The sequence below is a fragment of the Aythya fuligula genome, chromosome 6, assembly GCF_009819795.1.
Source record: "Aythya fuligula isolate bAytFul2 chromosome 6, bAytFul2.pri, whole genome shotgun sequence".
NCBI lineage: Eukaryota > Metazoa > Chordata > Aves > Anseriformes > Anatidae > Aythya > Aythya fuligula.
Window position 1 is genome coordinate 16,007,309 of NC_045564.1, and position 24,393 is coordinate 16,031,701.

General features: G+C 36.7%; 1 protein-coding gene across 2 annotated transcripts in view; it reads left to right on the forward strand.

The window, feature by feature from the left end:
• Window positions 1-24,393, forward strand: part of PDE11A (phosphodiesterase 11A) — a 136,826-nt gene that overhangs the window by 13,045 nt on the left and 99,388 nt on the right. For both annotated transcript variants that reach the window (XM_032190159.1, XM_032190157.1), the window contains exon 2: window positions 8,684-8,842. In XM_032190159.1, coding sequence (XP_032046050.1) covers window positions 8,684-8,842 — 159 coding nt within the window. The remainder of the gene's footprint in view (window positions 1-8,683; window positions 8,843-24,393) is intronic.

Below are 24,393 nucleotides of genomic sequence, written 5' to 3' on the forward strand. Positions count from 1 at the left end.
AGGTGAGGCTTAGCTTCTCATCACTTAATTTAGAGTTGCTGTCCTTTAATCAGTGTGGTGGTTTGGGATGCTTTTTTATAGATAGGCTGCAGGAAATTTAACTAAGTTTAAAACACTGAAACAGTAGAATATATGGAAATGCAGTCTAAGCAGTTAATAGCCTCAACTTCATGCTACGGTGTAATATATGATACAGTATACATATAATACTTAAAGACATTATAGATTTTTAATGTTTTTCCACTTTTCTGGTGTTGCTCTTAGTAACTTCATTACAGGTCTTCATATATAATTTTAGAAGCAATGAGCAAGAACTCCAGCCAAAGGAAAAAGTAGACTTAATTTCTTTCCTGTTAATACAGCTCACTTATTAATTAAATGCTTCATTTTCTACACACACACACACACACCACTCTGTAATTCTTACATTCTTGTGCTGTGGAGTTGTTTAAATATGTAAAACAAAAATTAAAAATAAATATATATATGACTACATGTAAAAGGATAAGATAACATCTCAGTAAAAGAGTTGGAGTAGAAAAAGAACTAAAAAGAATGAGAATATACATAAACTAAATGTTAAATGGCAATCACTTTTTTTAAAATAAGCAAGAATAACTATGAAATGGGAGTTCAGAGGATAAGTCAGCACTGCTACACCAACAGTCAAGTACAGAAACAATTTAAGATTGTTGCTTAGAGCCTTGTGAGAATTCAAACACAACTTCCTATTGCTGTCACTGATAAAACTAGCTGAAAGACAAATTTATGTCAATACTTTAGTCATTTAGCTGGCTTCACTACCCTCCCCTCCATTAGACAGATCTGACTTTAGTTGCACTCATGCTTTATTGCTTATTTATTGCTCATTTGTCTAGGTAAATTCTGTACTTATCTTATTTAGAAAAATGAGTATCTAATGTATATTTGGTGCGTGGCTGTGTTCTGCATACACAGTTATTGTTTGTTACTTTGTTAATTTTATTCATGTACCTAACTAGAAAGATGTTCTGAATGATGTGTGTGTGTGTCTCTAAGAACATTATTTGGGAAAAAAAATAAATCATAATCTCTCAGGACAGAGGAGAAATATTTTCCACCTATATGGCATGCTGCATTGTGGCAGTGCAGCATAATATAGTTCAATTATCTATTTGATTACAGTACGTCAGTGATGGTGAAAATGAAGGGTCTGATTCTGCAGTTCTAATTTTAGCAGAAATCCCATTACAAGAACAAGACTGAATTAAGCCTTAGTTTTGCTTGGTAAAGGATTTTGCTATTCTATTCAATTGGTTTTCAGTTTTCCAAAACAAATGGATATTACTTTGAATTATTTACATTTGTATGTCATTGTGCCATTTTTCTATAGAATAGCAGAATTAAAACAAGCAAGCATACATACATTGTTACACAAGTTAACTTGTTTTACTTTTCTGCAACAGCCCTATTGACAAACTGAAATATAGACAGCTTGAGCTCATGGATCAGCAGAGTTGTGTTAGGAGGGTAACAGCAACTGCGTACAATCTGTGTTTAATGTCTAATGTCCCTACAATACACCTTTAAAAATGAGTGTGGCTAAGGTTAATAAAACTATTGTTTTGTCACAATAACACTTTAAATTTATTATTCAAAGATCTTACTATACTAGCTTAAATTTTAATATATATATCAATATAAAAATATAAAATATATAAAATTCAAAAAATCATCCTGTATGTTGGGGAGAATGGCACTAAATGGCTGACAGTGAGAACTTGAATGTGGGAACTTGTATGGTGGTGTGGCTGGTTCCCAGCAGGGCTTCAGCATGCCAATTACATACAAGGGCATGGAGAGCCACTGTGTTAGAGCAAGCAGTAGTGAGTGTGATCTCTAAATATTTAAAATTAGAGGAAAAAAATATTCTCTTTTCAAGTTTCTTCTTTGATAAAAATGCAGACAGAGCAGGAATGCACAGCTGTTGTACAGGATCAGACTACAACTTAAGTTTCTGCAGTGCTATCAGCAATCTAATGTTGGTTTGTCTTGAAGGAAGAACAGAATTGTATTGGACCTGGGTAATGTTGTCCTGCAGAGGAATCTTTTCTTATTCCTGCTGTTGATCAGCTCAGACTAGGAAGCATAAAATGTGATTATGTTTATTAACTTGATATTCATGTCTACAAACTTGATAATGCTTATGAAGATAGTTTTTCCTTTCTCAGAAAAAAATTACATATACTATTTTCTCTGTTAATTTTGTGCCAGTGCTTGTATAAGTAGTCAGTGTGTATTGTTACTTGTCTGTTGTCTAACTAGTAGATGAAACTGTGGTCAGGACAGGATGTAGATGGCATAATGCATCCCCACCAATAAAATTAAAAAAAAAAAAAAAAAAAAAGGCCCAAACTGACGCATTTAACAATAAAACATGAACTTTAACATTGCAAGTGAACTTCTTTTTTGCCCCCAGGAAAGTCAATAAGTCTTGTGTATTTTTCAGCTTAAATTATATACGGACTTAGTTTTACATCTGGAAGTTAAGAACCTTAATTGAATCAGTCTTTCAACTTCAGTTTTTCTACTTCTACAAGTGACAATGCTGCTGCAGCCTGGCTTCCTGTAAAGTCAAGGAATAAGGACATAAAGATTCATTTTCTTTTCCAAGTTCCAAGGGCTATGTTTAGAACTGTACTTCTGCTAATAATTTGTGAACCTACTTAAACTGAAAATCAAACTGAAATCCAGTTCTTTAACCTTTGCTCAGAAATTAAAACATTCTTTATTGCTACCATAACTTATTCCATAGCTTTAAATCCCCCCCAACATTGGAGTTATATTACGAACAAGAACACAGCAGTCAGTTTGATTCATGGGAGTTATGGAGGCTCCCTGTGGCCTTCAGTGGAAGGGTGCTTCTTGCTAGCTTTTTTGAAGAGTTTATTTTAAGTTGGCAATCATGAGAAAATGTCTAGATGCTTTTAGTGAGTGATAAAAATAATGACTTGTTAATGAGATTTTCACCTCTTTGTGGTCAGCATTTAATTTTTATGTAGAGTTCCTCTAAGCATAGCAGTTCAGTTCTCATAATGATCAAAGACTGTTATTTGGTTACAGTTCTACGGCCAATTTGTCATTGCTCTCCAACTAAAGAGGATTGGGCCTTAATAGATTTCTTTGCACTTCCAATCCTATCAATGATACAGCTGATCAACTTTTTTCAGTCCTTGCCCAATATTTTTATAACTCTCAGTCAGATTTACAAATTAATCTTATGAGTACAGAGGTCTGACCAGAGGACTTGAGATAGCTCATGGGGATGGGCAGTATTATGATTTTTCAGCTGGTATGATGAAGGGTAAGGGATCTAGAAAGGTGAATTTGAACGTCCTACATCACTAAGATGTCCTGCTGATCCAGGCCCTTGCATTTCTGATACTTATGTTCTTGATCACTTTCAGGCTACCCTTTAATGTTATTCACACAGTACAGGAACTAGAAACTTAATGTTTCTTAACGAATGTTGATAACACTTATGATTCCAGAATGTAACTGTCTGTACCCTAGTTTAGCCTTTTACAGAATAAAAACATGAGACTTTTCAGCTAGTGAGGAAAGAAACATCTTTAGTGTACAGAAGAACTGAGACTGCAGTGTTACAGCTCCTACAGCTGAAACACAAGTGCTTGAACTGATGAATCAATCCTACGCTCATCTTTCCTTGACTGACCATCGCATTTTACAGGGCAGTATTTCCCCACAGAAGAATGACAATCAATAAACAGCTTTAGACAAGGTGAGATTTATCCTCCAGAATAAACGTTCCTTTTTGGAATTTCCAAAATTCTAGTTCAAAGTGCCTCAGTCATTATGCTTTGAATGTGTCTAGGATCTAGAAGTCTCATTATATAGAACAGATAAGTTAAAAAAAATAAAAAAGCCTGTGAGTTTTAGCAGTGTTTTTTTAATAGTCAGTGGAAAACTTGACTTTATAATTCCTGGGTGTTCTTGCATGAAAATACTGCCGGTACAATTATAGTTACAGTGAAGGCTTTTGAAAAATATGTATATTTTGTATCTGGTCTGCCCCTGATTTCTGAATAAGCCTTGATCATAAAAAAAAATTAAAAGCAAATGTTGCATTAGTATCATCAACATTAATATTCCTTAGCAGCCAGAAGCCCAGCACGGATGAAGACCTTGTTGTGCCATGGGCTGTTCTAACAAATGGGATAATAGTTTGTATCACAAAACATTTGCAGCCTAACAGAGGGCTTCTCTGATTTAGCAGCTTTGTTATCAGCTGCTAAACAGGCCTCCTTGCTCAAGGTTACTACCCTGTAAGTAGGGGTGGATGTAAATTTTGTACAAGCTCCTCAGCCTTCACAGGTCACACTTGAGTTTTTATTGATGCTGTTAAATCCAGCTAAACCTCTCAGCTAGATCCTACCATGTACCTCCTATTACAGTATAATAAGCTATGGAAGAAAGCTGAGGGGGGAGCATGGGGTGTAAAAGGAAGGTTTGGGACATAATGCAGGTCATCTAGTCATTCAGCTTTCTTAAATGTGTATTGCTTACTTCAACAATATTAATGCTGGCAGAAGTAGTATTTTTGTTCATGTCTTCTTCCTCATTACTCTTGCCCAAATGTCACTAAAATGAAATTCCTGGCTGCTCTTCCACAAAAGTTTAGGGATGAAGTTTCACCTGACATCTTGATTACTCCCATCTACTTACTACCAAGTTCTTGATGAGGCTTGTCTCAATCTCTTCCTTTTTCTAACTAAATGCATTAGCTTATCTATAGCATGCTTATTGTACCTTTACTCTCTGTTCCAGAGATGTAATGTCCTTCTGCAAAAGGTAGTCCAGTTCTCTAGCATAAGTGAGCAATTTGATATCAATGAGAATATCACCAGAGCAGGTCACTGCATATCTGGGACTGAGGCCGTCTGCTCCAGGATCCCCGTGCCTCAATTCTTCATTGTAGGTGTCCCAGCAAAAGACAGAAACAGGAGGCTTCAAAAATCCACTTGAAAGAAAATGCAGTATAGGAGGAACAAAAAAGACCTTGCCTTGATTTGAGTCATTAAAAATAAACTTGCTATCCCAGGAGGCTTACCACAGCTGACAGACTTGTTCTGATTGCGATGGCGAGAGCACCAATGGGGATTTTTTACAGAGAAATTAGAATGTTGGTGTTTCTTGTTGTGTGCAGTGAAAAGTTTTCTCATACTATGTGGTACTGCTGAGGGAGACAACTGCTGTATTTAGGGTGACTGTTGTTGGGGAGAAGCCCATTATGTAGTGAGATGCTTTTAATGTGTGGGTTTGCCCCTTTTATGAAAGTGCATCAAGTGTCTTATACTCACTGTATGTGCCTGAAAGGTGATTGCTAGTCTTCATAAATGCAGAACTGAACCTGAATGCTTCCTTGTTTTACAGAACAAGGACCACAGGTGTGACAAACTTTGTGGACAAATGCAGCATCCAGAATAAGGATGGAATGTGACTTCCTACGTACCTATGAAAAAGCATAACTTGTCACTCTAGTCTAGTTTTATTGTAAACATAAATTATTCTAGTTATAGAACTTGTAAGCAAGGGAGAAGATTTTGACAGTGCCCTTTCCTGAGTAAATAACAGATTGTAAATTACAATTGGATTAAAATCCTCATTGTAGTGAACCTTGTTACTTAAACTTGTAGTTAAACGTAAATTTGCTCAATTTTTAATCTGACATCTTGTCTTACAGTATTTATTTTTGAGTGTGCTCAGAGAAAACAAATCCCAACTCACTCTTCGGTTTAACTCTTCCTTGAAGATTTCTTTTTTTATAAGGCTTACAATTAATGCTATTACTATCCAAGGCTGCTTTTCAGTTCAGTTGTTCTCTATGTGCTCTTCTGAGTTTGTAGAAAGTAAAACGGAGCAGGGTCTGTGTCTCTTCAGTAACACTAAGCATATCGATATTTCAGGCACAATAACTAATTCTAAATATTAGTTCAGACATTACCAAGAAGCAGTTGAAAAAAAGCTTAATTTATTCATTGGTGAAGCCTACTGTGTGATAATTGCACTGCAGTTCACTTCTGGTGTATGAGTAGCGTGCCTTTCTAGGCAGGTTTCTGTACAGTGCAGAACAGTTCAGCCTCTATTGAAGTTGATATCAAAGCGCACAAGCAGCATGCGGAAAGATCACAAGATCAGCCAGGTCTGGGCCCCTGATGTCGTTATTAAAAACCATTCATCATGGGGGTTCTGGTTCTCCTAAGGAAACTGATAGGCACAAATAATTCAAGGGAATCTCATTGTCTTATCAAAGACTGCAGATTAGTAATCTGCTCTTCTTGGAAGCAAAGGCTGTTAATATGTTCTAGAGGCAGAAATAGATCTAGGGAAGAATAACAGACCCTAACGAAATTATAGAATTAAAACAGGGAAAAAAGAATGGTATAATAAAACAGAATCAAGAGCTTGGTGTTCTGTGGCAAAAATGTTATATATGAATATCATGGTTGGTATTAATCCCTTACGCTTAAGGGGTCTGAAAATCTGCACAAAGGTATAAACTAAACAAATGTGTATATTATGTTGAGTGAGTGCAGATTATAGGTTACTTCTAAATCATGTCACTTCTAAGGTGGCTAAAACAATGTTTCTATAGCATCTGCAAAGAACAGATAGAAACAGATGTTTCTATAACATCAACAATCAGGGAAATAAAAGTAGGAATAAGATTGCCAGGAAAAGTCTGACAACTTTTAGTGTCAGTAAAGATATAATAAATTCTCTCCCTCATCTCAATCAAGTTTTATCTTAGATCAAGGACTATATGGATAGTTCTTTCACCAGTGGATGCAAATGTACATGAATATTTCAAAGCCAATATTGCCTAAACCTTTGGAAACAAAGCTCTTGCTTCATGTAGAAGAGCTCAGTTTTCTTGTGTTAGGGGAGCCAGAACTGTCTGCAATATGAATGCTAACTTCACCCAAGAGGAACGGAGCTGCTGCCTGGAAATGGCAGAAATTCCCTCCCTGGCTGATGGTTATTGAAGATGATCCCCTCCCATGTGGACTGGAGATGCTGTTAGCACTACCTCTTCTGAACTTCACAGGCTTCTTTGAGACACTGATTTGCAGTTTGAGTGGTACAGTTCCAGAGCAGAATGGATTTCTGTATTCCACCATGTTTTTAAAGGAAGTTTAGTTCAGTTTCCCTTCGCTTTTGTCAATCTATAATGAAAGTCATTTTCTCTTAAGATTTGAGTCTTGCTCTGAGCCTTTTTTTTTCTTACTTTAAACATTATTGTGGTTAAGAAAAACAGACTGTTTAATGGTCGAAAGTACTATAATTTCCCCTTACTCTTCTGGTAAGCATAGAAAGTTGTATGAAAAGATATTTAATACATCTTTTAAACACTTCTTTTTTTTTTTTTCTTTTTTTTTTCTTTTTTGTTTACATGGTAATATTTCTCCAGTGGCAACTAGCTGTGTGGATCCTGCAGAGGAAGCTTAAACTGTAAATCCAAGGAATATGCATAGCCATGTCTTCAGCTATGCAATACACTGAGAAATATACTGGCGTGAGGGGGCTTTTTAAGGTTGAATGTTCCTATACTTAGATTTCCGGAAAAAAATGTGGTTTTTTATTGCATTTCTGTGAAAAAGCATTTTTACCCAGTTGTAATATTAGCCATCATAGCAAGCCTCGTCTGTTTTACTAAATTTAAAGTGCAGCAGGCAGAGAAGTAGGGCCACCAAGTGTCTCCATCTGCTTGATGGAGAAATCACAGGCATCTACAAAATATAGATGTGAAATGGCAGCGTGGCCTAACATGTATGTGCATATACAATCACGTTACTAATTCTAGATACCAGTCTTGGCTGGAAGTCATTCATCACAATAAGTGTTCCAAAAAGTAATGGCACTTCTTTGAAGTGATAAAATTTATTTGTTCTAAAGATGTCATGTGGTTGCCCTACATGTATATTTGCCATTTCTAACTGGTTATAAAGATGGTAGTTTGTCATCCTTGTTTACAATTTACTACATTCTGAAATTCCTACAAGTATTAAAGCACCTGTTTGAGGCATGAGGCACTACTTCTAGTGTTTTAGGGTAAAATGACTTTTTTAAAATGTCAGTTGCTCCAAATCAGCGTGTTAAATATGAAGCAAGGATTATCTATATGCAACTGTTTTTTTTAATATATTTTTTTATGTATTAGACTTAGTCTTAATAACAAGTACTACTACATCTAACCCCAAAGCCATTCAGATATTGTTCAATATGTGCAACGCTCTGATCCCACATGATAGAAGAGTGGCAACAAAAAGTATGAACCAGTGCTAGTTTTAATAGATTTGATTGTGCTGAAATTTAATGTCTCATTTTAATGAGAGGCAAGCATTTATTTAATTCTTATTAAGGTAGAAATGTGAGACTTTACATAATTGCACTCACAATGCGTTGTACTGATCCTTTTAGAAAGAAGTGCTGATTCTTATTATATATATATTTTTTAGTATCTTAACTGAAGAAAAACAGCTAAAAGAGGATAAGGTAAAAACACAGATGCAACAGCATAACTTTACTATATAAGACATTGAGGAAAATAAAGTACTTTGCTATTTGAAGAAAACTCAGATGTATGATGTGCACATTAATACTTCCTTATTTTCTTTTGAAGGATCGACGCTTTAATGATGAGATTGACAAGCTCACTGGATACAAGACCAAATCACTCTTATGCATGCCCATAAGAAACAGTGATGGAGAAATTATTGGTGTTGCCCAAGCAATAAATAAGACTCCTGGAGGTGCCCCCTTTTCTGATGATGATGAAAAAGTAAGACTGCCTTTTTCTGTTTCTATCTTTAATAGCTTGGCAGGGAGACTTCTAGAGGTACTTATTGCAGGTGGTAGGAGTATAACGAGTGCATCTTCTAGACTTTGTAATTGGGTTGTAATTAGTTAATTTCTCAGATATGATATCACCACAGCATTTTATTGATGTACAATTTTTCTTTCTTTTTGTCCCTATTAAAGGGGAGTGAAGGGCTGATGTTAGTACTTATTCTCTATGTCCAGCTTGTGTCTTGATGTTTTTATCATTCCAGGTTACCTGTCTTTACTTAAACCTGTTACTGATCTGTTTTTAATGCTTTTTCAACTCTCACAAAAAAAAAAAAAAAGTCAGTAGACCTAATGTCTTAAGATGTTATTGCAGCTGTAAAGCAGAAAAGCGGATTCTTGTTTCAGGAGACCTGAACTTGGTGTTGTACTATTTTTGCCTTTTTTCCCGATCTCTTGTTTAAAAATAATGTTGGCTTCCATGTTAGCTGAAACACTTAGTATGTGCTGCTAACCTCAGATTAAGCTAGATCTGACACTGAAGAATCACTTTGCATCCCTCTTAAATTAAATCTTAATCATTCCAAATTTTAGCTTTCTTACGCATCTTGGAGTTTGTTACTTATCTGTGTTTGAAAACACCTATTTGCATGGGTGTCTTTCTTTATCAGCCAGCCCTTCACTATGTAGCCTGTTTCATGTAGGTTAAGTTTTTGTAGATGGTATCTTGTTGTGTAGAAGCTAGAGTTTCGAAGACCTATCCTCTAGTATACTTAGAAGTTATGAATTAAGTTTAAGGGCTCAGGGAAAATATATGGTCATTCTGGGATAGTTCATAAAACTAAGATTTTAAGTTATATTTAGAAGGAAAGACTAAGAACTTTAGTACAGAGGCATTCTATATAGATGTTAATGCATATACATCCCCTATTATAAGAATAATACATTGTATGCTTTCTGTCTTAAGTAGTTTCACTTCATAAAGAAATGAAACATGAAGAGAGCACTTGACATAAGGAAGAACTTGTACCTCCAATAAATGAGATATTAGGTGCTGATTCATAATTAAATTGGTAGAAGTTCTTGCTTTAGGTTCAGATTACTTTTTTGTCATCCTATAACTATTTTATGAAGATCAGGTACACTGAGGAGTTGTAATAGATAGGGGGTAGTAGTTGTTGTGTTAATATTAAAGTGCTTAACATAAAAAGTACAGGTCTTAACATAAAACATGCATCTGTTCAATAAATGCAGGGGATCTTGCATCTGAAACTTCGCTTTACCATTTAATATGTTTCATGTGGACTTTCCATGAAGTAAACTTTAATAGGAAAACTTCAGAGTTGACTCTGAATTCAGAGTTGTCAAGGAATTAATTTTTGTTTAAGCAATAGTTTCTCTTTTAATATAGGTACTCTTTCAATAGAACATTTGGTGAAAACAATTATTAGAACAAATACAATTTTCTGTTTGTAAAGAAAACCACAGCATGTTTATCATCACTGAATATTTACTTTTCTTTTTCATAAAACTACCTGTAAGAATAAGTTTATAGGGAAAACTATTATAAAGAAAATTCTAAGGTTGCTGACTTAAAATCATCACCTTCTCTTCATGTTCTGCATGGGATAAATGCCTGTAGCATTTACTAAAACTTTAATGGAGTTCATACGTTTACCCTGTTGTTATCACACAACACAGAAGGCTTCCAAGTGCCTGTGAAAGGATAAAGAGGATAGAAAAGGGAAAATAAGTGTTCATTAAGTTAGAACTGGCAAGTAAAGGGAGCTCAAGTATCAGAATAGAGGGAACAGCAAGGATGGAATTTAAAGGTAGGGAAAATAGGAAATGGTGCTGGTGAATGCAGAGAGGAGGGAGGAGAAAATGAGAACGAAGGGTTTTTGTTTTTTTTTTTTGTATGTTTGTTTTTAAGAAGACTACAGAAAAGTAAGATAGGTCAGCAAGCTGTGGAGAAACAGAATAACAATTCCATCAGACCAGGAAAGAGAAATAAATTACCTTTCAAGCTTGTAATGGGAAACCACACGCTCCTGTTTATATTGATGTTGTATTGAATCTTATTTTTGTGGAAGTCTAGGTAGAGGCAGACTTGGCCCCGAAAGCTTCTTATGTTGATTCGAAAACAGTTAATACTTGATAGAGAGACCTTGTTGGTGTATTTTGTATGTGCTGACATTTCTATGCTATGACGTAAAGAGGTGTTCTGTAATGCCTCTTGGAAAGGAAAATCCTACCTCACTGTTTCATCTAAGCAGATGATCCTTAGAATCAAGATTGTATGACGTTAATGAAAAGCATTATAAAGCTAAACTAACAGTTTATGAAATTTTAAACAGCTTGCAAAATATTACACAAATCAAACTTGTCTTCCATAGAAAATATGTTAATTATATTTTAAGTACTTCTTGAAGTTGCTATTACATCTCTATTTTTACCTGTTATATCTACAGTGATAAATTTAGGGTATAGTCCAGAGCCATTTAATTGTTGTTGGAAACAAAGGTTTGGTGAGAATAGTCATACAAAGATTCATATTCTTAATGTCGGTTAATAGCATCTGGTTTGTGTAGTGGGAATAATTCAAAATTGATTGTCTTTTTTGAAATTTCATTACATGAAGGAACTTTTTTGCAGTCCTGGTGGGAAAATCCTTGCCAAGTGAAGTATTAAGTGTGTACACTAAAGTTGAGAGAGTAGAGGACTAATGATTATTTTATACCTCCTATTACTTACCAGATTTCTTCCAATAGAAACAGTTATGAGCAAATTTCTTTATATTACTTAGATTATTTAACATAGCACATACTTGCTATCAAGTGGAGATCTTCAAACAGTTGTTCTTAGCAATATCTACTTATGTGTGAAGAGCCAGCTTCCTTGCTGTGTATCCTCATATGCTTTTGGTGTCTTTCCTAAATCTTTCATTGTTATATTATGATCTGTTGTGTTCATGAGCTGTCTGTTAACTTCTTGTTAAGCTTCAGATTCTTGTTGACCTAGCCATTTGAATTGGAAGTAAAAGATTAGACTTGTAACTGATTTATCATATTCTTATTTAAAGCACATTCAACAAATAGAAGGAGTGAAGTATAAGTTAGGGAAAGGGCAAGAATGCATGTGGTATGACAGACTAATAATTCAGACAACTCACTCCCCAATTACTCTGAGGTATTATATATGATCTTTAAAAAATATTTTGTTAAAGCCAAGTAACTGGGGTTACCATTGACACAAATATTAATATTTTAAAACTGAAAAATATGGACAATATTAATTGCAGTATGTGTATTTGACATCCTCCTTTGGTTAATACTTTCTTCTAACTCTATGTATTGAGTAAACAAGGAAGAAATTCAGTTCTGTCTCTGGCAGTATCAACTATTGTGGTACGGTGTTAAAGGTAACTTATCTTGACAGAAGAAAAATCTCTTGTAAGAGAACTCTTCCTGTTTCTACAAAGTGTCTGTGTAATTGATGGTGCATTGTACAAATAACTTCACAAAATAACTGTCAATTTTCAGTCATCAGACATCTGAAAAGACCCGTACTTTTAAAATATTTGTTTTTGATTCTTGAAAATATTAATGTGGAATATTGATGTATTAACATACAAATCTGGCAGTGCATGCTACAATAGCTAGTCAAATGCAAAATAAAGAAATGAGTCCCTCTCTAAATATACCCTTTATATAGGCACGAGGTATACTAATAAAGTGTAGAAAAAAAGTATCTTGTTCAAAGTGTTGCTTTTATCTTCTATACATATCATCTTTGATAATATATTTGATTATCATATGTTCAACAAGCAAAACAATTGTAAATGTGAGTTGTGTATTACATAAACATGTTTATGTAAATATTTGATGATAGTTCAGAGGTGGTGGTGTTTGCTTCCGTTCACTGGCTACTGAGAGTATGCAAAATCAGCAAGTTTCCCATACCTTGATTGCATCTTTATTCTTGACTAGTCACTTATACCATTGTTATAATTAAAAACCAGTGCATTAAAACTCTTCAAGAATATATTAAATGAGCTCTTACACGTAGAGTTTATGGAAAAATAAATGAGAATGTAAACACTATTGTGCCCTGTAACAGATTTCAGAGTTAATGAGGCTCAGCAGTCTGTGCTGTTCTTTTTAAACCTGTGCTTTTAAGCTTCTTCCCTCCCTGTTAAGAGGGAAGAACACATGCTAGAAATGCATGGCTTATCTCTGGGAAGCCAAAGGAAGCATTTCCAGGAGAATGCCTTGCAGAATGAGCACTCTAATTTAATGATGATATCAGCAAAGGTGGTTGTAAGGAAAGGGGGCAAGTGAAAACTAGAAGGGGAAAAAAAAAAAGGGAAATCCCTTCCAAAACAATGAAGGAAAAATCTGTCTGGGTGATGAGGTGGTTCATGCAAAAAAGTGTGATAACTTAGCTAGCAAATGAAAGAATCCCAGCTTTATATTGATATTATTTCTGACAAGTAGCATGCATCAGTTAGAAAATGAAAAAATAATAAACTGCCCCTACTCTCCCTACCCCCAAGCCATCTCAAACAAATCTCAATATTAAATAAGTGTGTCTTCTGTTTGAAGTGTATTTCTATACTCAGTATTATGTGAAGCAATTAAAATAATTTGTTGTTTGTTTTTTTACAAAGCTACAAGACTATTGTATAATGAAATGTCACTTGGGGGCACTAGTGTCTTGAGTCAATAGGAAACAAAGAATTATGTTTTCAATTAGAATTCAGTAGATACAAGTATCACTTTATGTATTCTTCTTAGTTATTTTCTGGAAGTTAAGAGCAAATAAAATATTTAAGATTTGAGGAGATTTTAATGCTCCCAAGCTGTAACCAAGTTTGTATTTTGCAATATGTAGAATGGTAGAGTATTAGATTTCAAAGCTTTTGTAGTTTTGTTTTTCATGGCAAACTTTCAGGGTTTTTTATATCTTTGACCACAGTGTTAATAACATAGCACTACTAAGTTAATTTCCTGCATGTAATGATTGGTTTTCAATTGCCAAATAAACTCTTCTCCCTTTTGGTATAAGGGATACTCCAGCCATTTCCTTGTTTAAGAACAAAAGTAGACCTGACAGGCACTGGCATGAGAGAAACTGCTGTCTCACCATGAGTTTTGCCTCCCTAGTGTCAGTGGCTTGGTTAACCAGACTGATGTAGAGATTTCTACTTTGAGACAGACAGTAATAGAATAGAAGCTATTTCCTTATTACATTATGTTATGCAACTGGTAACTCTTCAAAAAAAAAAAAAAAAAAAAAAAGATATATTTTTATGTATATTTTACAAATGGGGACACCTGATTCATCTGCATATAAGACTGGGGGGGGGGGGGAATTTAAAAGAACTGTGCAGCCTGTGTGTGTTCCCAGTGCTGTCCTGAAGAGTCATTAAGTATTTGTGCTGTTTGCTGGTGAGTCATACTTGTTCCAGGACTGGTGAGAAACTCGACCTAGCAAGATCTTGACAGTCTGTGGTTTAGATTATTGTATGCCCTTTAGAGCCCTCTGAGATGTGGTGCCAAAACAAATCTAATCCTCCATCAGAAGTTTAACGAGCAGCAGCTCCACCATCCCTTAAAACTGGTGTCCTTTTTCTCTCTGGCTCTGGCATCCTCCTAGCCTGAAAGAAATGAATCAACTGCAGGGAAATTACACAGGGGCAGCCAGTCTGAATTAAATCCTGCTTGACTTAATGAAAGGCAGTCGTTTGAATGCAGCAAGATCCTTCCTAGGAGGGAGAAGAACAACTAGATTGGCTGTCTGTGCTCTGCGGGTAGTTTTCGTAAGAGCTATATAACCAAACTCCAGGATTCAGCTCGTGAACTTTGTGGTTTGGGGGGTCTTGAAGATACTGTTCTTGCATGCTCTGACATTTTTAGTTCTTACATTCCTAATAACAGCCCAGTGAGTCTAAATTGCCCAATTTAATGTGCTGTTCTTGGTTAGTAATAGCTAAGGCCAAAATATATTCTGTGCAGGGGTTACTATAATGATGAGTGACTTGCAGAAATTTTGCTCCACCTGCTAATTTGCCTTCTATGAATTTTTACATGATGGGCTTAAAGTCATGCTGGGAGGTAGTTATCTCTAAGTCAGTTAGGACTGCTTCTTTACCTTATGGAAGTAATCAACTGTAAATAAAAATGCCAGGAGAGGGAGTGATTCAGAGCATGCTGACATCTGACTTGTGAAAATGGTGCATCCAGCTCTGAATATGAAAGATATTACTGAAAAATTATTTTGAATGCACTATAAAGGAATGTAAGAAACAAATTGGCTGAAGAATCTTTTTGCTTGTTTTGTACATTCAGTGTGTGATGATCTTGGCCTTGAGTGCTCCTGCTAACCTCTGCCTTGGTTCTCTGATAAATCTGCATGGCAGTGAGACTCCAGAGTCTATTATTTAAAATTGGCATAATTCTCAAAGGCATCACGTGGACTGTATCTCATTGTGTGACGTGAATTTGCTGAAAGAAGGCAGAAAATAACAAAGACATTTGAAGGATGAAGTTGTAGCGCTCCAGCACCTATCTGGGAAAACTCTAATGGTCTATTAGGCACAGTTCTTGAAAGTACTTTCTACACAAATCTAAATTAAAATAAATCACAGTAACTGAATTCTCTTGCTGGGGAGTTTAAAACAATTTGTCACTAGAATATTGATTTTTATCAGGGCAGCTTCACATCACCGGTTTGCAACCAACAGCACCAAGTGACTGCAGTCACTTATTTGAACGGACTTCTCTGTCTTGTGTACATTACCATACCTTCAGGTTAATGGAGAGTGCTTTTTTTTCTTTTTATATATATATATATTTACATATATATATAATTTTAAAACTCTAAATGTACTTTAACTTATGTCTCGATGTCTTTGTTTTGAGACTGGCAGTTAATATTTGGACATCTTCATTTCTGAGGAAGGAAACATTCTTCCCTCAAGAGACCTTTCAAGAGACCTTTAGGTGCTATCATCAAACAAATATGCTGTCAGATTTGGCTTCAGGAAGGAGTTTTCTACAGAATAGCTCAGTGAATCTTGTCTTGCTCCATAGTGAGAGTGGGGAAGGTTTCTAGATTTTTCCCTGCAATTGCCATCAGGAATTTGAACATGTTGGCTTTTCCTGTATTTCCTGTGCTTGTATCTTAATACAGAGACTTGGACAAGAGTCTGAAGATGCCTCTGAATTTAAAAATATATATATCAGATCTAGAAATGGCTGTCACTCCTGGAAACTGAGCCACACAGAGAGCAGTAAGACAGAATGTTTTGACATTGACATGTGTTTCTTTCCACATTGGACCTCAGCTCTGCAAAAACCACGCCAAACATCAAGATAGTACAGGAACTGCTGATTTTCTTTGGAAGTTGTATGCGAGTTATGTTAAATCCATCCAGTGGATGTGTTGGTTCATCTTCAGATCTCTTCTAGAACAATTGTTTCAAGCTGATTAGAAAACTACCAAGGCAGCGTTGTACTGGTTATGTTAACAGCATTCACAACTGTGTAAGGACCGAAGATCAAGCATTTATCTTAAAATGCAGAGCCGTGGAGAGCCCCGAGCCACCTACAGGCTGGTGGTGGTAGTAGGCAGTGTATATGGCCTGGTCTAAGGTTCTTTTCCTTATTCTGTTTGGCAGGTTGTGGAAGCAGCCTAGCTGATTTCCTAGAAAATCCACACTTTTCTTCAGATGAGATTAAATATTTGAGTCTACCACCACATTTAATAATATAAACAGATCATTGCTTTCATTCATTCTTAGGTCAGTATAGGTCACTAGATCAAAAATAACACTTGGCAAAGATTTTGATTCACCATGTCCCTGTTTGGCAAAACTTCAGAGAATTTATGAGGATACAAGATCTATTAGAGACATTACATTTCTTTAGTTATGAAATATTCAGTTGTATCTTGGTTCTAAATCATACTAACACCTCCTATAGATTTTGAAGCATAAAATTGCCCTGGAGCTTGTGCCATTTCCCTTTCCTTTGATACTTGCAGGGAATTGCAGCAGGCATGGAGAAAGGGGTCCAGATTTCCTGTGAAGTCTGTTTACAAGTGGAAGACTAGTAATGTAACTAAATGCAGTGACTATAGACTCTTCTTCCTTACCTTTGTACATCTGTACTGCACTCTTCAAATGAGTGGCAGAATGACCTAACGTTTTTAACAGCAAACTCCGAAGCCAAGAGTTGTGTGGTTCTGATGGTAACCTTCAGACACTTCGGTAACCAGGATTTGTAATGTTTTAGTTATTGTATTTACAGACTGTTACTGTTACAGACTGTTGCCTTTCTTAACAAATAGTATACTAATAGAATTTTAACTGATAAAATGTCTTCAATGCCAAAGCAGCAATAATACAGGTTAGAATTTAGCCTGGTTCATCCCTCAGCCTGCCACCAAACAATGTGAGAGCTATGGTGTGTGTTACAGTGTAACTCCTAGATACTTCCTACTTAATGAATTGACTAGAAGCAGTTTCCTTCAGTCGTGTTCTTTCTGGCTGGCAAAACTCCCTTAAACCAGCTAAATTATTTTTGATCAAGCAACTCATTAGAAAAACCTTGTTTGCTTGAAGTTGAACTTGTGTTGGGACACAATTATGGAAGCGTGTCAAAGCAAACCTTTCTGGTCTGCGGCTGGTACATCCTTCATTTCTTACAATTACTTGAGATGTGCCCTGTGGGCCAAATGGGAGGACCTTGTCCCTGGTGAGGTGCTTTTTCTGAACTTCCGTCAGTCTATTCAGTTCTCCATAATAGCTTTTTCTTCATGATAACTTTAAAGGTTGATATACTTCTAGAAAATAGCATTTCACATCTCCTGTGAATTGCTTATCTTTCCTGAAGCAGAATGAAATGTTCATACAGCACTTCCTGCCATCGAACGTATTTCCCCCTGGAATAGTGATGCTGGGCCTGTCTGTAGCTATAGATTACATGATGAGATATTGAAAACTGCTTAGCAAATCCTTTTGCTAAAAATCAAATCAACCTCTGACCTTCAGCATGTTCTTACAAGCTTCATAAGAAACTGTAATTATAACAGTGTTCTGTCATTCTGGCACTGAATCACGGTATGGCCTTGGGCAAATCACTTAGGCTCTCTTCTGAGACCTAATGCTAAAAATGGCATTAGGTGGTTCCATACTTAATATCTATTTTTTTTTTTTCCTTTTTATGAAGAAAGAATACTTAAAATTAAATGATTTTCCCCTCTCATTAAACTTTGCCACAGCTTTTGAAGTCTTGCTGAATGCTTTTCTTATGCAAAGACACTAATCTGGACAGATCTGATTAGAAAACAAAAAAACAAAAAGTAAGCACTTCAGCTGTTTAATACTCTCAGCTTTACATACATGTATTCCCATCTCTGTGCAAATTGTGCAGCCCTATTGTCCATGACTTGTTTGTGAAAGTGTAACTAGCCTAAAGTTGGTGAACTCCTGATTGTATGTGAGAGGGTACTCTGTGCTCCTCCACTCTTTGTTATTGCTAGCCAGAAAAACTACTGCTTGCAGACCCAGCAGTTGGAGTATTTAAGCAACAACATGGAGTATACAGCAATGTGTTGTATCTATTTGGAAATTTGCTTTATTTCTGTCACTACAAGTGAATAAAACTTGCGTCCCCTTCCTTCATAGGAACATAAGAAAAGATTTGCCTCACGTGAAAGGACACTAACCCAGTGACCTTTCTGTCAGCTGTCCAAAGGAGATGCATTGGATGAGGCAAGCATGGGTGGTATTTCTCTGTTACTCCACTGGTTTCCTATGATTTGCAGCTCGTGGCCAGGTGTGCTATCTTTTGTATTTATTACTACCCAAGGCATTTTCCACTCAGGAGTATAGTCGGGTATTTCTTGAAACAAGTTAAACTTTTAGCTTTCAGAACACCTTGCATATCATGTGAGGAACCCCTACCTGACACTCATTAAGTTCACATTATTCCTTCTTGCTTTGCTTTTAGTTAACACAGTGAAGAGTTGTTCCCTATTCGTTTTCATGCCAATTGTTTTGCCCTAAAAATCTTCAGCCTTGAAAAGCTGTGAAGTTCCCACCTGGAGCAGCAGTTGTCCCTGCAGCGGGTTGTTTGCTTTGGCAGGAGCAGTATCTGCTCCTCCAAGGCCTTGGCAGTGCCTTCAGTCTGCTGTGACAGCACTTCCCCTGGCTGGAGAAGCAGAAAAGATTTAAACCACTTCTGTGCATGCTCTAGCCTGAAAAAAAAAGTGCCATATTTTTCCATGATGTTCTGGGCATTCTTATCAGTCTTCACTGCATATTGGCATTTTGATGCCACTGCATCACAGAAACATAAAATACAATTTTGTTCATTATCCAGCCTGGTTGGTCTGCTTTGCTCTGACTTAATTTTGGCAAAAACTGTTGTTGCTCTTATGAAATATTCCAGAGCTCTCTGAATCGTGGTGGATGTTGGGAAGTATGTTATTAATAAAAGACTTTAGAACAAAGTATAATAAACGTGTCAGGTCACCAGTGAAAGTTAGTCAACAAGGATAACAATAATTATGCATCAACAGTATGTGTTGCAGAGTGGAGATGACTAGAAATATGAAAGTTGAAGTAGTTTAACCAATTAATATAATGATTTCACTGCTCTTGCCTAGCTGCCAAAGGCTACAATGGGGTTAATATTACGATAACTTTTTCAGTCAGACCATTGTTGCACGTGTCACAGATAACTAAGCTGCATTGTTTGAAATCACGAGCGGTGGTCAGATCTCAGCAGGGCAATTATGCAGTACAGTTGGGTAACCCCTAACAGAGTAAGCAAACTGTGTTTAGAACAGTATTTTCTGTGAACAGCACAGTGATACTGGCAGGGGCACCAGGAAGAACTCTCAATTTAACACTGCTTTGTGGAAGTTGTGAGCAAGCACCTTGTCAAGTCAGCCTGTGGAGAAGCCTTTTACTTAAAGTATTTATCCCTCTACATTTTTAGCAAAGCAAAAAGTGTTGATACTGGCAGCTCTCAAGCCTTACAGTCTTTGGGCTGAACTTGACATGAATTTAACCTCTGTTAATTTTCTGGCAATTTTCTGTCTGTGTGGTAGCACTGAATGAATAAAAACAAATCTTGTTTTTTCTTGTTGGGAGAAGAAAAGTCTTTTGCTGTGTAAAAATGGACTAGCAGAATTTTGCAATGCTGGTGTCATGGTTACAAGACAAATTCAATGATAATAGCTCTCTGGCGTGATAATAGCTCTCCAGTGTTGTGACATGCATTCCCACCAAGAGATGAGTGGAAATACCCTGGAGCTGTGGCAGATAGGGCCCATGTGTAGGGCAGTGAGGTGGGGACCAAATAGGAAGCAAGTGCAGAGCAGTGATGCTTGCAGAGGTCTGAGACCTGAGGGTGTCCTAGTTGCCATTTCCTCAGTGTAATGGTTTTGATGAATTTGTGGTGGTGGTGGTGGTGTAACGTGGTGAAGGGACAAAGGGCAGAGTGTAAGTTGTCCATCTTTATCAGTGTTGTGATGATATGTTACCTTTTTTATACTTTTTGCTAATGTAAGTGAAGACTGATGAATGCATTTTCATTGGTGTATGGATGTATGATGAATGCGTATTCCTTGGCGTCAGCAGGATGTCCTGCAGGACAGCAGGTCTGGGTGTTGCAGTCAGGGCTGGAGTAGCCCTACAGCTTATCCAACAGAGCAGAAGTGTTGTAGATATGATGCTTCCTTCCTCTAAGGGAAAGAGGCTTTGAAAGATGGAAGACTGCCAAGATATCACCATAAACACAATCTGAATTTTCATTTTCTATCACACACTAGAAAACATGTTTAGTGGTTAGTGGGGAGGCTATGTGTGTGCTTTCATGCCTGAATCACAAGGATTTATAATCTGCAATAGGCAGGGTTTACAGGGCTTCTCCTTCAACTCAAGAAGTAAAGTTGTGAGCATTTGGTCCTGTATGTCCAGAAGTTCCCATTCTCAATAATGGCTGAGACTGTTGCTACTTGACTGGGTGGACACAGCAGCTGAAATGTAGCTGCAGTCTTGGTGCAGTCACAAGCTGGGTGAACTCTGATCTCTCTGCTCATAAGCAGCATTGAATAATGCTGTGAATCAGGGAGTTCTCAAAACTTGACAAAGCAGCAGGCGATGTAGATGGCTTGTAACAGCTGAAGTCTGCCTGCAGAAGTGTTAAACCAGCAGGCTGGCAAGAAGTTTCTCACTAACAAATTGAAGAACTGAATATTCTATCTAATTGAAGTTTTGGAACAATATGCAATGTGGAGACTGTAATTTTCCTTAAAAGCAGAAAGATGTTCTCTGTTTCTGTGTGATCCCATAAATATCTGACAAAACCCAACTGCTGAGTGGTAAACTCTATTAACTGCTTGGGCTGGCAGCAACTGTTTACAGTTGAAAGCATTTTATTTCTCTGAAGTGGGCTTTGGAAAATCACTGTAAGCAGGGAGCAGAGGCCATTCCAGTGAGATGTGAAAAGGTGTCCAGCATCATCACAGTTTCTAGAAGTGGGGGCTGGAGCTCATTCCACATGCTCAGCTATTAGTGTTATGAGATTTTTGGAAGTACGAAGAAAAGGGTTGTGTTTTTTGTTTCTTAAGCTATTACAGCTTCTCGCATTCTATAAAAATTAAGGTTTGTTTCTAGAGAAGACATAGTGGAAAAGAATATTAGGAAACTTATTTTATAAGCCTGTATGCTGTTTGTTTAGGTAGGATTTGGTGTGTGCTAAAAGAAATTTTTCCACTTACAAATTACTTAGTAATTGTCTTAGTTGATGTAATACTGAATTAGTACATCCTGAACATAAAGAGAAAATATTTCAATTAGTGTTTCATCAGGTACTTAGAGTTTTTATTTTAACGATAACTGAACTAGAGATGAGTAACTTGGATTGTTGATTCTAATTCAATTAGTTAATTTGCATGGCCTTCTGTTTTGCTTCTGCTGTCAGTTTTGTGGATTTTATGAGAATAGATATGTCAAGTCATACTACGGTCTATTTTTGCTTATATAAAAAGATTAATTTAGATGTGAGATGCTTTAGTAGCATGTGATACTGAAGCTGGAAATATCTAACTGCTTAAAAATATCCATGAGATGCCATTTTAAACACAACCTGCTTTTCTGGGATTGTTGCTGTAGTTCTGCAGTGAAGTTGATCAGTCCGATTTTATGTGAGTGACTATTAAAGGCATGAAAGTCAGTACCAGGAGCAATAAACAGAACTGAGTATCCAGATGCATCTTCCACAGCAGCAAAGTTATAGCAGAAGGACTATTAGGTTGTGTTGTGTTTTGCTTTTAATGGAGCATAAAGTTTTAATGGAGCATTTAACTTTGCATAAACTTTTCTCTTGACACTTTGAGTTTTGAATCAACACTTCAAATTTTTTGAGTTGATCTGGTGTTCTGCTTCATCTGGATGACAGAGCCCTGTGCCTGCTGGGTGGCTGCTGCTGGGAGCGGCTATTGCTGTGTCCAATGGATGGCACAGCTCTCGCATCCCCACTAGGCTGGCCCTGGGACTGCTGAGTTAGCACTTGCTTAGATTTACTCTTCTGATTAGTATTGTTGCATTAGAGCTGCAAATTGCTGCCGAGTCACTTTCACTTGCAGTTATTTCTATCATCAAGAGCACAAACAGCCCGACTGCAGAAATGCAGATATGAAGAGCTCGTGCCTCTCCTTCCTGTGCCATCGTGACTGTGATACTGAGTAAAAGAAAAGGAACGTGTAACTACACAGCAGTGCCTTCCAAAGGTGTGCTGTGCTCTTTCCTTAGCTTGGTGTTTCTGGCATATTCAGCACTTCCCTAGCCCACTCTCACTGCCACCACGTGGCTGCCAGCCTCTGGGTGCTCCAGTGGTTTCTCCTTGCTGTTGGGTTGCACCGATGCCCTGGTAAACTTTGTAGTGCTGACATGCATGTCTAGTTTAGATGACAACTGCAGAGGGATCTCCTTTCCTCCCACAATACTGAAGAAGCAGAGGTAGTTCTCTAAAACCGTACACTTCTCTGACACAGGAAGGCAAATGAGAATTTTTATACCCTTATGTGTGATTTACTGAGATGTCAGCTAATGTAGACCGAGATACTCAAAACATAAGGAACTGCCAGAACTGGGCACCTTTACCAGCTGCATTCAGAGCTTTCCACAGGCAGTGCTTGCTTAGAGCAATATTTTGCTGTTTGATCTCCTGTGATTTTGTTGCATTGCCTCAGACCTTATTTGCTTCCCACTTTTCAATCTTCTGAAGATGACAAGATGAGGATGTGATCAGATCCAAAAATGGACTCAGAGACCCCAAGCAGTAAGACTTCTGTGTACTTCAGGCATCTTCATTGCAAATAGCCTTATGGCTGTCTGATTCAAGAAATGCCTTAAATTCAATAGCTACCTCACTGTTCATCTAGTTATCCAGTGTGTCTGCATGAGTGAGGCTCCAGTCTGGCAATGTTATAAATTTTAAAAAATTGAACAATTTTTCTCTTATTAGACACTAAAAATAACTAAACATTTTCCAACAAGATAATTGTTCAATTACTTATGCATCTAAAATATGATAAATCTGTAAGATGAAATTTTCCATGCTAGATTTTCTCCTTGGCCAGAAACTTTTGTATTTTGCCTTTTTTCTTTTAACCTAGATAAAGCACGTTTTTCTCTTTAAACTATTTTTAAAAGCCTATCCCTTGTCAAGCTCTTGGGCACCAAAGTTCTGGAACTTGATATTTGGCTGGGAGCTGGGGTGTGAATGGCTGCATATATGTATGTCATAGCTACTGCAGGGAGCCCAGCACTGTCTGTGGGGTTTGGGAGGAGGGAGGAACTTTGCTATTCAGACCAGTGAAAACTGCTACTGGGGGTTATTGTAAGCTGGCACTGTTTGTCATATAGTACTGTATGTGACATGGTGTGTGTGTGTGTGTGTCCAATTTCTAGTATTACTGGAAATGCATATAAGGGTTTATATAGAATATACTGTGTTCCTAATGCATTATTTGCAGATAGGAAATGATCTGTATTTGATCTGTATTTGATTTATTGTATAGAATATACAATAAATAGAATATACTGTTTCTTTTGAGCCTTTTTAAAGCATTTTAATAATTTTATTTTAGCATTGTTTATAATTTTCCTTTGTGTTGCTGTTGTATCTCTGCTTGAATTTGATTCTTATTCATGTAGTACTACTTTATTTTTAATTTAGCTCTACAGTACAAAGGGATCTTCCTACTCATTGTTTTTCTAGTTTCATTGATTGTAGTCATACTAAAACCCAAAAGAAGCAATGCAAATGGAAGGTATGGTACATTAAAAACAAAACAAACAAACAAAAAAACACTTTAGGCATAATATCTAATGAAATAAAGGAAAAACAAATAAAAAGAAAAATCAAGAGTATGTGGGAAGCATGGAAGTAGTGACTTTGTAAGACAGATCAGCAGAAGGACAGCTCACTTATTAAAAGCAGAAACCAGAGAAGAGGATCCACCAGA